The sequence below is a fragment of the Platichthys flesus genome, chromosome 3 (assembly GCF_949316205.1).
Source record: "Platichthys flesus chromosome 3, fPlaFle2.1, whole genome shotgun sequence".
In the NCBI taxonomy this organism is placed as follows: domain Eukaryota; kingdom Metazoa; phylum Chordata; class Actinopteri; order Pleuronectiformes; family Pleuronectidae; genus Platichthys; species Platichthys flesus.
This window is the reverse complement of record NC_084947.1, coordinates 25,832,947-25,845,939: the sequence shown is the minus strand read 5'-3', so window position 1 is coordinate 25,845,939 and position 12,993 is coordinate 25,832,947. Positions and strand designations below refer to the sequence as shown.

The window sequence follows — 12,993 nt, the reverse complement described above, 5'->3', positions numbered from 1 at the left end:
TGGGGCCTCTATTTACTGACTGGTCCCTGAATCCAGATACGTCCGACTGAATATTGTAAATAATCTTATTTCGTTGATGTGCTCTGTTAAACACGATATCTTGTTGTAGTTTGAAGCTTTTGAATGTAGCCTTCCTCTAGAACCTGGCTTTGTAACACCATTCAAAGCTTCATGTTATCAGAAAATGAGCTCTCCTTGCTTATTAAGCTCGAGCTAAAATGGGTAAAAATCCACACAGACAATACATTTTGGACATTTTCTTTCTCCACCATCTACACAGGTATCTTCTTTTTAGAAGTTGTGGTGATTTTCCCCACATACCATGAACGCAGCACAAGTGTAAAGTGGGAGTAGCTGTTCACTTGGAGGGAGGGTGTGTCTGTCCGAGAAACAGGCCGAGCACTTTTCCTTCTGTCCGCCACCGCCCGTCTCCTCCGTGCGCTTCAGTCACTCAGTGAAACAGTGGAGAGGAGCTGAGGAGGTGTCTAGGAAGTGTCTGCTCCTCTCTCAACTGATTCCCCTGCGTGTGTCCTGCGAGAAGACCGAGAAGACCCGCTTCCGACCTGCAGACGCGTCAGTCTGGCACTGTGACTTTCATCCAGCATGGGGGACGTCATTTCCAGTCACCTGGATGAGGCCAAACGGGAGATTATCTCAGGTGAGGGGCTCCCGACGGTTGTTTGGTGCGTGCTGCTTTGGGCACACGTGCGTTTTTACGCCGCGTCCACTGTCTGAAAGAGTAAACTTAGTGGGTGAGAATGAGTCATTTTTTAGATTTACCAGGATGTTGGTGGGACTCTGGTTCTTCTTTCTGTCTTTACCAGACTTAATGTGTTGTTAATGGACTGTTAGATTCACCTGTGCTATGACTATTGATGTGCTTTAGCAATAAAAGAGATTCTAGGGGTGTGGGTGTGAGCAGGGCAGTGGACAGGATTTTTAAAACCCAGGATCCATAGTTTGGTCAGGCCCCCTCCCCACCCCTGTAGCTACATGAATCATACTGACGATGGCAAGGTTTTCAAACTGTTTACTCTATCATGTTGTTTACAAGCTTTTTATTTGACCACATATTAATGTTAGTCTTGAGCCTAAAGATGGTCAGATTGTATATAGGTATCATCATCAATTTATCTGCTTATAAGTTTCATGAGTGTTAGGTCTATGTATGCCATGTCAGAAAGAGAAGAGACAATGCTCATCACAGTATCCCTGAAACCCAGACAGAACCATATATTGTTCAGTTTGTAATAAAATAAGGAGAAAAACGGTAATGATAATTAATTGATTAACAGAAAGTTTGTCACACTACAACGCTACAACTGTTATTTCTAACCAGTAGTACAGACATTTATGATATCAATCTTCCTCTTAAATATGGTGAAGAAAAACTGATTTTCCCAATTAGGGGACTGAAAATAAAGCAATAAAGGGTTTGTTTACAAATATTTTCTGTCAAAAAACTAATTTAATCACGGAGGGGTCATTTGTGCTCTGTTGGGCTTGGACTATTTCAAAATTGGCTCAGGTTTCAGTGTGAGTGATCTCTGGGAAAAGACTGCAGATAGCTGTCAGGCTGCTTGATTTCTGTGGAGCATGGGTGGAGCTGCCCCACCTCTCTATTGACTCTATCAGCCTATTACTTCACATAGTCATTCAGACTTTGATCTCACTTTAAATACAGACATGAATATTGCTGACAAGCTCCAGCCCGTTAATCTGATCTGCTTAGGTGTTTAACAACTGCATTTTCATTTATCCAACCAAGATATGAAAAGATAGACTGCTACTCTATCAGCTGCAGCTCTTATAAATAACATCTGATCTTGTTATTTGGTCTTGTGGAACTTGTTCAGTTTAAGTGTTGGACATGTCTGATCTTGAGCAGACTGGAGTGTGGCAGATAAGGTACAGTACAGGGTGTACAGGAGGGAACCTGACATGTTAATCTCACTGGGTATCAAGGGGAGTGGTTCAGCATCTGATGTGTCACAGCACAAGAATATCTTTGTCATTCTGACTCCTTAATATTGATGAGTATGGAACAGATGGCGTGAAAGCTGCCTGGCCCTTATGTATTCTAAAATTAAGCACTTTATTTTAAGATAGCTTTTTAAAAACCTTTTTTATTTTTGATAAATTCATTGTTATAATCATCCATAGTAGTAGTTTCAAACACAGTGTGTTTATGATACATTTTCAAAATGGAAAAGTTTGGAAATGTTGCTGGCCCAGTTAAAGGGGCCTAGATATGTCCCATTGTTTCAAAACTTGTGACGTCTGACGGGCAGAAACGGAGACATGTGGAAACAATGATGTAGACACAACCGCTTGCTGATTAGTTTATTTTTTGGGCTACGACATTACCTGATTCGTTGCTCCTGTCACATGACCCTTTCGTTAAGGAAACAACCAGCATCAGACACAGCTACTAGTGTAGAATGCAACATGGAGAATAAATTACAAATAGCATGTTGTCCTTGCTAACCGCTGTTGTGCAGTTAAAAGCTGCATTTTACAATGAAAAAACTGCATACATTTTTTGGAGACAAGCTACTATTCAAGCAATGTCAAAAAATTCTGCAACTAACAAGGAATAATTCCTCTTTACCTGAATGTCCAGTGCTCATTGTTCACTTGATTTTTAGCCATTTGTTTAGGGATTGGGTTATATTTAGCCATAACACTTGTGGACAGATAATTTTGTTTGAAAACTAAAAAAGTATAGAGTTATCCTACTCTTTTTAGATAATGTGCCATGCCAGCTACCTCATGTATCGATGTAAAACCTTGTATTATAAAAACAAAAAATTCAATCATGTGTGGAAGTAATTATTAAAAACCAACTGAAATGTTTCCCCGCTGGCGGGCTTGGACCCTCCAGATCTACTGACCCCTCTGTGTTAACAGACTTCTCTTGATCTTAGTTTTTGATGCAGGTCATCCGGCTGACAACAGTACCTCTTAGGAGGAAGTGCAGAGGGAAAGCTGTGTAACAGATCAAGTCGTCATATTTTTTCTTTAATGTCTAAAGTGGCCAATTCAGAGTGATGCTCACACACACAGACTTATGCATCAGATGTGGAATCTGAGGAATGCATGAAAAAGCATGTGTGTGTGTGTGGCTGGAAGGAAACCTCCTCCAGGCCTTGAGCTGCATAGCCAGCGCCACGCAGTCTCTGCAACCAGGACAGACCCAGAGCCAGGTTGGCTTCAAGGAAGTGCCTGGATTTATCATTAAAGCTGTCCACATACACACACACACATATCCCACACAGCCACTAATTTTGTTCTTGATGCACTGGGAAGTTGATAAACTTCTTTGCCAGAGTTAACATTTGTAAAAAAAGAAAATCCTTTTGTTGAAATGGAAACTTATCAGATAATCTCATTAATGGATATCTTCATCCCTCAGTGCCATTGTATTCATCATATCAATGATTTATGAGCAGCTGATAAAACGGTTCACACCTATCTTGTTGTCATCTGACAGGTAGAAAAGCCTTGCCTTGATTGTTGATAAGAATAACTATGTGAGTCCCGGAGCAGAGTCGTATTAAACCAGCTATCAGCATGTCTGACTTCCCTCATATAACCTCCAGTATATGAAGTCAGTTTAAAAGGGAGATATGGTGTTTGGGAGAGGGGGGAAATGACCAAGATCACATGGCTAGCCTCTCATTTCCTCTTTAGAAACTGTCACAAGCGTACCAGGGTGTCTTGTTTATGCTTTTATACTAATTTCAATAAAAAAATCAAACATCCTTCAACATTTTATGCAACTTCAGGCGTTTTACAGGGACTAAAAATAAGTTTTAACTTTCAATTTCCCTCCAGCAGTGAAACTAAATGAAACCTTGAAAGTACAAATGCCTCAGTTAATGACTTATAAACCCTCTGTCTGTACAAAGGCAATGTTGGAACAAACTGTAGACAATATTGCCACTGAATCCAAGAGACAAATAAGAAAAAAAATGATCAGCAGGTTTTCTCCTTTTACTTAACTTGTATGTCGAATATGAAGGTCGGGGCTTGCAGACACTTGGATGACACCACACCAGCAGTATGGAGGCATGTTGTGTTTCTTTCTGCAGGCTCAAAACTTCACCCACCCCTCCATCGGCATTGTTGTGAGTAGATAATGAGGGCATTTTCATTTTTCTGTGAGCTATCCTTTTAAATTACACATCACATTTTCTTACAGGCCACAAAGTAACAAGTCATTAAACCACATAGATACAGAAATGGGTTTACTTTTATCCCAACAATGAGCAAAACACTTCCTGGCTGTCAGTACAACGCCCCAAAAAGTACACTAATATTGGACTGTTAATTATTCTAGTCAAGGTTTCACAGTTTTTCCTCATAGAGATCCCAAAAACACACACCTTAGCTCACATTGACAAAGTGTTCCCTTATGTATTCACACACAGAGCAGAGTCAGCAGTGTCAGTGGGCGAGGGGCAAAAAAACAGGAAATCCGAACATGGAGTGTTTTTCCCTGTCGGTGTTAAATCTTCAGGCCCTGAAGGAAGTGTTAGGTCTGTCGAGGTGTGGCACTCTCACTTTCAACACACACGCCCTTCTGAGCACAGAGAGACCTGTTTTAGAAAGGTATACCTGCTGCCGGGTCCCCACCATATACATGTGTTAAGTGTTGAAGGCTGAGCAGGTCTGAAGGTATGATCTTATGAGGCAAACAGATTGAACAGGTGAGGTGACTGTACAATAAAACCAGTAGAGAAAAAGGCCATTCTTTATCCTGAGCCCACTACTTCAAATTAAGTTAAGCTAGTTTAACGAATCGCTGATGCTCAAGATAACCAATCTAGCCTACTACTATGATGTTAGATAAGCCTGCCTTCTGATCTTGCAACATCATGAATTAAAACTTGAATAGTACTCCATAAATCTGCCAAAGTCCCACATTAAAGCCACATTTAAATTCACAAGATCCAGATTTTTATTTAGAAAAATAGTGGGTCTGTCCCCTGATCAGGATGTACGCAAAAATTCAATGGATTCATCCCATATGGCATCCTTTCAATAAGTTTCATGATAATCTGTCCAGTCGTTTTTTTGAATGATCCTCCTGACTTACATAATACAAATCAACAAAAAAACAGACAACAGAAACAACCCCCTGGTTATGAGGTCATTATCATTCATAATGTATTGTGGTTCATTATCTAACCCTACTGTCCAGATTATTATGAGACTGCACAGTGAACCAAACTCACTTAATCCAGAGACCAGTCAGGTTTGTTACTGGCTAAATGCTCCACTGTGTGCACTACAAGCAAACTGTCTGTTTTCTGTGTCGGATTGTTTAGTTTCACAGACAAACAGCTGTTTGCTCCTGCTGGTAAACCGGTTAATGAGGGCTGGATTTGTGGGCAGGAAAGAACAAATGTATTAGTTATATGAGGAAAAAGTGCTGCAGAGGCAGGGCCACACAGGGATAATGATGCATGCTGGGGATCGAATGTAAGTTCGGTAAAATCTTCATGGATGCTCCACAGTTCTGAGTGATGCTTGCTGCCCCACGTTGTTTTCACTTAGATTTATTTGTTTCATCCTGAATTTATGTACTGGCACTGGGAAAGCCAGTAATCACTATCTGTGGGTTTCACACAACAAGCACCCATATATCACAGTATCCTCTGTCATATTGTGTTGCATATCTTTCAGCGGAAAACACTTTTTATTATACAACATCAAACAGATCTGAGCGTGTGCATAGTCATGTTCTTTAATGAGCCATAGAGGTCAGTTCACTCTCATTATCCTGTCTGTTGAGTGCATCTTTCCATATCTCTCGTGTTCATGAGAGCCCTGTTTCCACATTGGACTTTTATGTGTCTTGGAGTTAGATTTATTTGACTCCTAGCTACAGGCATCAGGGCAACTCGTTTGTATGGATCATAAAAGAGTTAGACTGACGTGACTCTGTATCAGGTTTGGGGCAGTTTTGCATCACAAAGATCAGCACTGGTGGTCCACGTATCTAGTAAAAAGCCTGAAAGCAGAGCACTGAACTTCCCCTCTTGGCTGACGTGTGCAAACAAAAACTATTTTTTCGTGAAACATTTGAACTAATACTTCTGCTCTGCCTCTAATTACCTCAGTAAACTTGTTTACATCCAACTAAATTTGCTCTCCGGTCGACACTCTAGATCCTTACACAAGCACTGCTGGTTGCCGCTCCCGCCTCAGCTGCGATGGGAACCAGGTCTAAATTTATGAGTCAGCCCATGGGTCTATCTCAGTGGAATGTTTTTGTTAAGACACTGTGGAGAAAGGAGGAGGGGATAAAGTTGGGGGGTGGGTTCTCTTGTGGGTCTATTAAATAGTACTCTGGTTTTAGCTTTGACCTCCATGATCAAGACGTGCTGAACCTGTTGGACCGATGTCAGTGATAAAAGCTGCCGTGTAAACAAAAAGTGCTGTTGCTTGGATTAGATTACCACGGCGGTGGAAGACAGCACAGTAGTATCATTAGAGCTGATAGCTGGTCTCAGCACTACAGAAGGCCCCTGGACAATTAATCTGGTAGCCAGCAGGAACACAACAAAGAGTCATCGAGACTCACAGCAGCAGATCCCTGATATGTTCTCATAACTTCCAAATCTGAAGCACTTACCCAGGTAAAAGATCAATATATTTGAGGAAAGATTTGATAAATAAAAATATGTCAGAACTATCCTTCTTTTGTCTTTCATTGATCATCTCCTCTTAGGTTTATCCAGTGGCCATTAAAAGGGGCCTGACCCCTAGGTCTGAAATTACGTGACCAAACTAGAACAACAGTATGTAAACTACTAAAATCTTGCTCCACCTTGAACAGTGGTAGTGTAGTGGTAGTGTTAGTAACCTGTAACAGGATAGACTCATGGATGAGGCTTCTTTTGTGACTTATTTTCCTCCTCTGAAAAAGAAGTCTGGTCCTCTGCAGTTCTCACAGAGCTCTTTAGTCATCTTATATACATCAGATTGCATTTGTAGTGTAGTACATTCAGTTTAAGTCTCTGTAACTTTTACAGTGTAAACAGTTGGTCAAATGGATGAAGTTTAATGTGAGGTTACATGACTTATTTTGTTATGCCAAAAAAGACTGACCTGACAACCTCTGCAGTGCTAATAAAACTGCCCACTCCAAAAGATTAAATCGGATTACAGACGCAGGCAGAAATAATGGGTACATTACTCTTGTCAGATGTGTGCTCTATAGCACTGGAGATGAATGTTGTGATTATGCCGGGCACAGTCCAGGTATTTATCAAAGCTAAGAACAGAATGTTCTTCTTTGTATGGCTTGGTAGGTGATTGCAGGCAGTTTCATTAATTTTTCTTATTAACTTTAGGCAGCGAGAAATTATATGGTTATAATAACGCTGAGTGTACATGCAATATGATCTAGTTAATCGTCCGTCTTCAGTTTCAAGAGACTCTCCCTTTGTCCCTCTCACTCCTATAGTATTCCACAGGAACAGTTCACATAATGTTGTTTGTGAGTGAAAGTACATCCATATATCAGCTCAGTCCTTGAAAGTACATCCATATATCAGCTCAGTCCTCGGATGAATAGGGTTAAAGACAAGCGTGGCAGAATCAGTCTGTAGCCCTTAACTAATGGTGGATAAAGACACCTTCACACTATGAAAGGAACCTTACATACGGCCGTTCACACACTAGTGTCTTGAAAAAGGATAAAAAAAACTCAGTGAGAAATACTTCAAATAGTCACAACACATCAGGCACTTTGTTGGATCCTCTTAGTTTTGGCAATGTAATGTCCTGAATTGAGGAATGTTTTCAGGGCAAACACTGCAGGGTTTGCCAACTTGTGTTAATGTAGATATCAATGTCAAATAGCAGCAACTTTATCTGCGAGTTTATCTCCCGCTGTTGTCTCTTGCTTGTTATGAATGAGGTCTTTGATCCCCCTCTGCTTTTTGTGATGACGCTGAGTGACTCTTCCAAAAGAAGTATGTCAGCCACGGTGTGTTTCAAAGAAATTAAGCAGCTGCTGTCACTCTTGCCAGATGGATGAAACTACAGATTGGACTCTGTGAGTTTTTTTATTGATGCTTTTTTCCTGATATAAATATCTGTGAAGTGAATCTACTTCAGGGATTATGATGACAACTACATTGTTTTGATGGACAATGTGACTATTTACATATAATGCCTCTATCATTGCATTTGCCATTCCATCTCCCTTCTTCTCTATCAGACTTTTTGTTTTGTATAAATACCTTTCTAATGAAAGCGGCAGTTTGCAAATATTTTAATTCGTTGATGTGTCATGTTACATTTGACATATATTACACTACTTTGCCTCTCAGGGGAGGGATCCCTCACATGTGGTTCTCTCTGAGGACTTATCATTTTATTGGTAGTTGTTCCTCAGTGTCATTGATGATTAAGAGCAGATAATGTAATGAGGCAAATTGTGATTTGGGAATATGACAAAACGTTTTAATTGAGATAAGATATTCTAACACCTATCTAAAGTAGCATTGTAAAGGACAGTGGTCACCAGGGTTTATTCTTTGATTTACACCGGTCCTACATTGGGTTAGGGCTTGGGTTTTCCCCCTTTCAGGAACTTTCTCATGTGTAGTCATGGTCATGTGGAGCTTAGTGCTGTATGACTAACATGAATGTGAAGCAGTTGTATTGTTGCTGTCTGCATTAAAAATGAACTGAGTCAGCCCTGACTTGTTTTCCGATCCCCCGCCTATGATGCATTCATCCTGCACTGCTCCAGCCCCTCCCACCCAAAAAGAGGAAGTTTATCTTGTGTGCACTTATCTACTTACTAAGTTCTTCGATAACATTCTCTGACCGGAAGTAGTACTGACATCTGGCATTGTTACTATACAAAAAGACTCGGTTCCTCAAGCTATTGAAAATTTTAATTCTGCTCCTGTTCTACTACATTCAAAAATTCTACTTGATTCACATCTGGTGACTGAGGAGGTCACTGAAGTTCCATGAACTTCATGAAATATCAAGAAGTAAATGAAACCGGTTTGAGATTTTTAATTTGTGACATGGAGCACATCCTGCTGGACGTAGCTTTTAGAAGATGATAAACTGGCCATAAAGAGATGAACATGGTCAGTAACAATACTCAGATAAACTGACATTCAAACCAGGACTGATTGGTATTAATGGTCCAAATTGTGTCAAGAAAACATTCTCCACATCATCACACCACCAAGGGAGGTCTGGACTGTGAGAAAAGTATAGGTCTCCAGGCTTTAATTATTTGCTTAATAAGCACATGACAGAGTAATTAAAAATGGCAAATAACATAAAAAAAACTGGACTTAACTTTCTCTTGGCATGTCTCCCCTTCCTCCATCTCTTGTTTTCCTAGCTAAAGGTCACATTCCTCTTGGGACTTCCTGTCCAAAGGGCCAGTTAGTCAGAAAACAGCATGTGCCTGTTCAGGAGCAAAGTTATTTGAATTAATCACAGCGATTATCAGGTAATAAAATGAGTGTGGCCAGAGAGAGGGATACAGATATAAGATAGCCTCAGCAAGCATCACTCTAATTCACTGATGGCTAGCTTGTTCGCTTTGTGTTAACCCCTGTGACACTCAAGCAGCTCTGTGTGATACATTCTTTGTGGGAGGGAACTGGAGGTCGACTGAGGTGACTCATATCAACCAAATGTGGAAGAGAAACAATTCACTCTCTTTGGGCGCCAGGATGTTTATTCAAGATAGTTTGCTTTTATTATCACACTTCAAACAGTGATGTAAAGCCCATTGCACCTTTAGCCATCTTGTGTGATACAACATTTTGATACAAGGTCGACATCGCAGCTGTTTGTTAGAAATTCTAATGAACCAGTTGTTTGTGAAAGAAAATTACATCTTCTACAGCTCACATCCATCTTCGTTGCCAGACTCGGTTCAGCGCTCATTATGAGTGTGGCGGCCTTCCAGAAAGTTTAATTGTGGGCTCCCTACATCCACATTTCATCAACATTTCATAACCACAATGTGGAACAGATGGGACCAAACGCATCATCCTCCTCCCGACTGCAGTTTCAACTACCGAACATATTTCCCACCAGCTGAATTCCATTTGAACAATATGATGCAGGTTACCTACTGGATGCAAATGTTTTTATAGATCTAAAATGCTTCTCCACTTTTGATATTAGACTTATTTAGGATCACACCATCTCTCAAAAATGAACGCTCAGTAACACTCAGCTCTGCTCAGTTCACTGCAGTCGTACTTTGTCTGGTATAATCAGTATGATGGCTACATTTAGTCAGTATTGAAAACTTAAGGCCAATATTACTGCGTGATTAAATAACGCTTCTGTTTGCTGGCTTTTTTTCCTTCTATGTATGTGCTTGAGTGTGAATCATGTGAATTAACCAGCTCTTTCATTCTCTTGTAAAGTGTAAATGTTATTATCAAGAGACAGTATTTCTTCATGTTTCTGAATCTCTTTGGTAAGACACAGAGGAAAATACATGTTGACAAAGTACTACCACACCCTGATGCTTCAATGCTCCTTGGGCTTATTGTTTGATGAGCATGGCAGTCATTGCAAGCACATTCACAACTAGGGCTACGTTGTAGCACTGGCGGGCCCGAGCACCCGCACGTTGAAGCCTGTTGCGGTCGGTGGAGAGAGCGATCGATGACTAAGCGCATGTCTCCGCGTTGCATCCATTTTGCGCTCTGCGGCAGTAGGTCTGCCAGTAGGTCGCGCCATCACTATTATTACACACAGACATATAGATCTGTTCAAGTAGCCGCTCTGATATAGCATGAGCAATTTTGTGTTAATTGGACAATTTTACCACAACGTAATTTTCACACTGATTAGTAGGTGGTGCTATATCCCTGAACTAATATTTATATGTGGAGCTGTTCGGATCAGTATTGTGATTATAGGTCAGTAGTTTGGAGACGGTTGGATAATGCAGAGTGGATTAACAGTACTTCCTGTTTCCTGGCGAATCCGTAGGTGGTGCTATTACACTGAGGAAATATTGACACACAGAGCTGTTCAGGCTTTTACTATTATCATGTGACAGAAGTGTGGTAGTAATAGGACAATGCACAGTGGACTTATGAAAACATCGCCTCGTCTGGCGAAGGATGATCCTTCGCCAAACATCAATGTGTACATGGTTTGAGGAAATGTCACAATTCTGACCTTGATCCAATGACTTGACTGAGGTCATTTGAGCTGTATATTGTAAAGCAGCCAGGAGCAGTTCATCAAAATATAAAACATGTCACTTCCTGTAGCCACCAGGGGGCGCTGTGATTTCAAATCATGATTTCTGTGTAGATGTCATCAGGCCGGGACTCTTGTCTTACATGTCTAGTTTGGACTCGATTGGACCATGTATGTTCGAGATACAGATGCTTGTGTTTTGATGGCGTTTAATCAAACTTTGACGCCACGCCACGGTCACACGGTGTGACGAAAAAAAATTCCCTTGATCATTTTTTTCTCAATGTTGTTGTGATGACACTCATCTGAATTTGAAGTTGATCAGATGAAAGCTCTACGACAAGTAAATCAAAGAAAAAATGTGGAATATGGTTAAAATGGCCACTAAATTCAAAATGGCAGCCTCCTGTTGCTTTTTTCATAATGCTCCTTTAGACTTTTTTTCATGACTGGTGACGATACACCTATGTCCCGATTTTGGTGAAAATCCATTATGTGGAAACCTAGGGGCTGCGTTCCAGGCGGCGCTCTTGAGCCATTTTGCCACGCCCATTTCCAAATACTCCAGAATACGTAAATTTTCACCACTCTCTAATTTACTGGAAAGTTTAAAAACTTTTTGAGCACGTTGAAGCCCTCAAAAAGCCAATTCATTGTTCGGAGAATAATAAGAAAAAGAACAATAAGAAGAACTAGGGCTATGTTGTAGCACTAACGGGCCCGAGGCAATTTCAAGTCTGTTGCGGTCGGGGAAGAGAGAACGATCGATGACCAAGCGCACGTCTCTGCCTTGCGTGCGTTTTAAGCTCTGCAGCAACAATAAAGGCTCCACTTCCTGTAGCCAGCAGGTGGCGCTAGGATTTTCAGTCATGGTGTCTTTGTAGATGTCATCAGGTCGCGACTCTTGTCTTACATGTCTAGTTTGGAGTTGATTGGACCAACTATGTCCAAGATACAGACGCTCGTGTTTTGATGGCGTGTGATCAGACTTTGACTCCACGCCATGGTCAGAGTTTGGTGTTTTCCTATTTTGTAACAGGTAAAAATAGCAGTTAAATGTCAACAGTTGTCTTTATTGTCGTTCTATTATTTAATAAATGCAACAAACTATAGTTTTTATATATATTGTATGACTATATATATATATATATATATATAACTTTCTAACCTGTGTTATCAAATATGTTGTGCGGCACCAGACAGCTTTAAATTGGGGGAAGAGTGGAGGAAATAGTAAAGGTTGCCTACCCCTGCCTTAGGTGACACAATTTGTGCCTTGGTCAAACCATGATCCTACACTACCCTCTAGTGACTTAATATTGCGGTAAAAGTAGGTGTGCCGGCAATATAAAGCCACTAGAGGTCAGTATAAGACCATGAAACACAGACATGGTTGAAATGAAAACAAGTCTTTTAATTTTGCACATCAAGCTTTTAAGCTTCACCACGGTCACACGGATTGATGAAAAGTTTAAATTTTGATAACTTTTAGATCTTCATCTTGTTTTGTAGAGTCTCATCTAATTTTTAATTTGATCTGATGAAAGCTCTCCGAGAAGAACATAAAAATATAAAACGTACCAAAAACAAGACATTTCCTGTTGCCACCAGGGGGCGCTGTGATTGTAAGTCACAATTTTTGCACCGATGTCTTCTGGTGGCGACTCTTGTCGTATGTGTCTAGTTTGGACTCGATTGGACAAAATATGTCTGAGATACAGAAGCTCGTGTTTTGATGGCGTTTTCATCACACTTTGCCGCCACGCCACA

The 12,993-nt window shown here is 40.6% G+C and overlaps 1 protein-coding gene across 1 annotated transcript in view; it reads left to right on the top strand.

Moving 5' to 3' along the window:
* The first annotated feature begins 366 nt into the window (after nt 1-366).
* The window catches only part of LOC133950747 (protein Niban 2-like), a 54,195-nt gene continuing 41,568 nt past the window's right edge, over nt 367-12,993 (top strand). Inside the window, exon 1 of the mRNA XM_062384857.1 lies at nt 367-658. Coding sequence (XP_062240841.1) covers nt 604-658 — 55 coding nt within the window. The 5' untranslated portion in view covers nt 367-603. The remainder of the gene's footprint in view (nt 659-12,993) is intronic.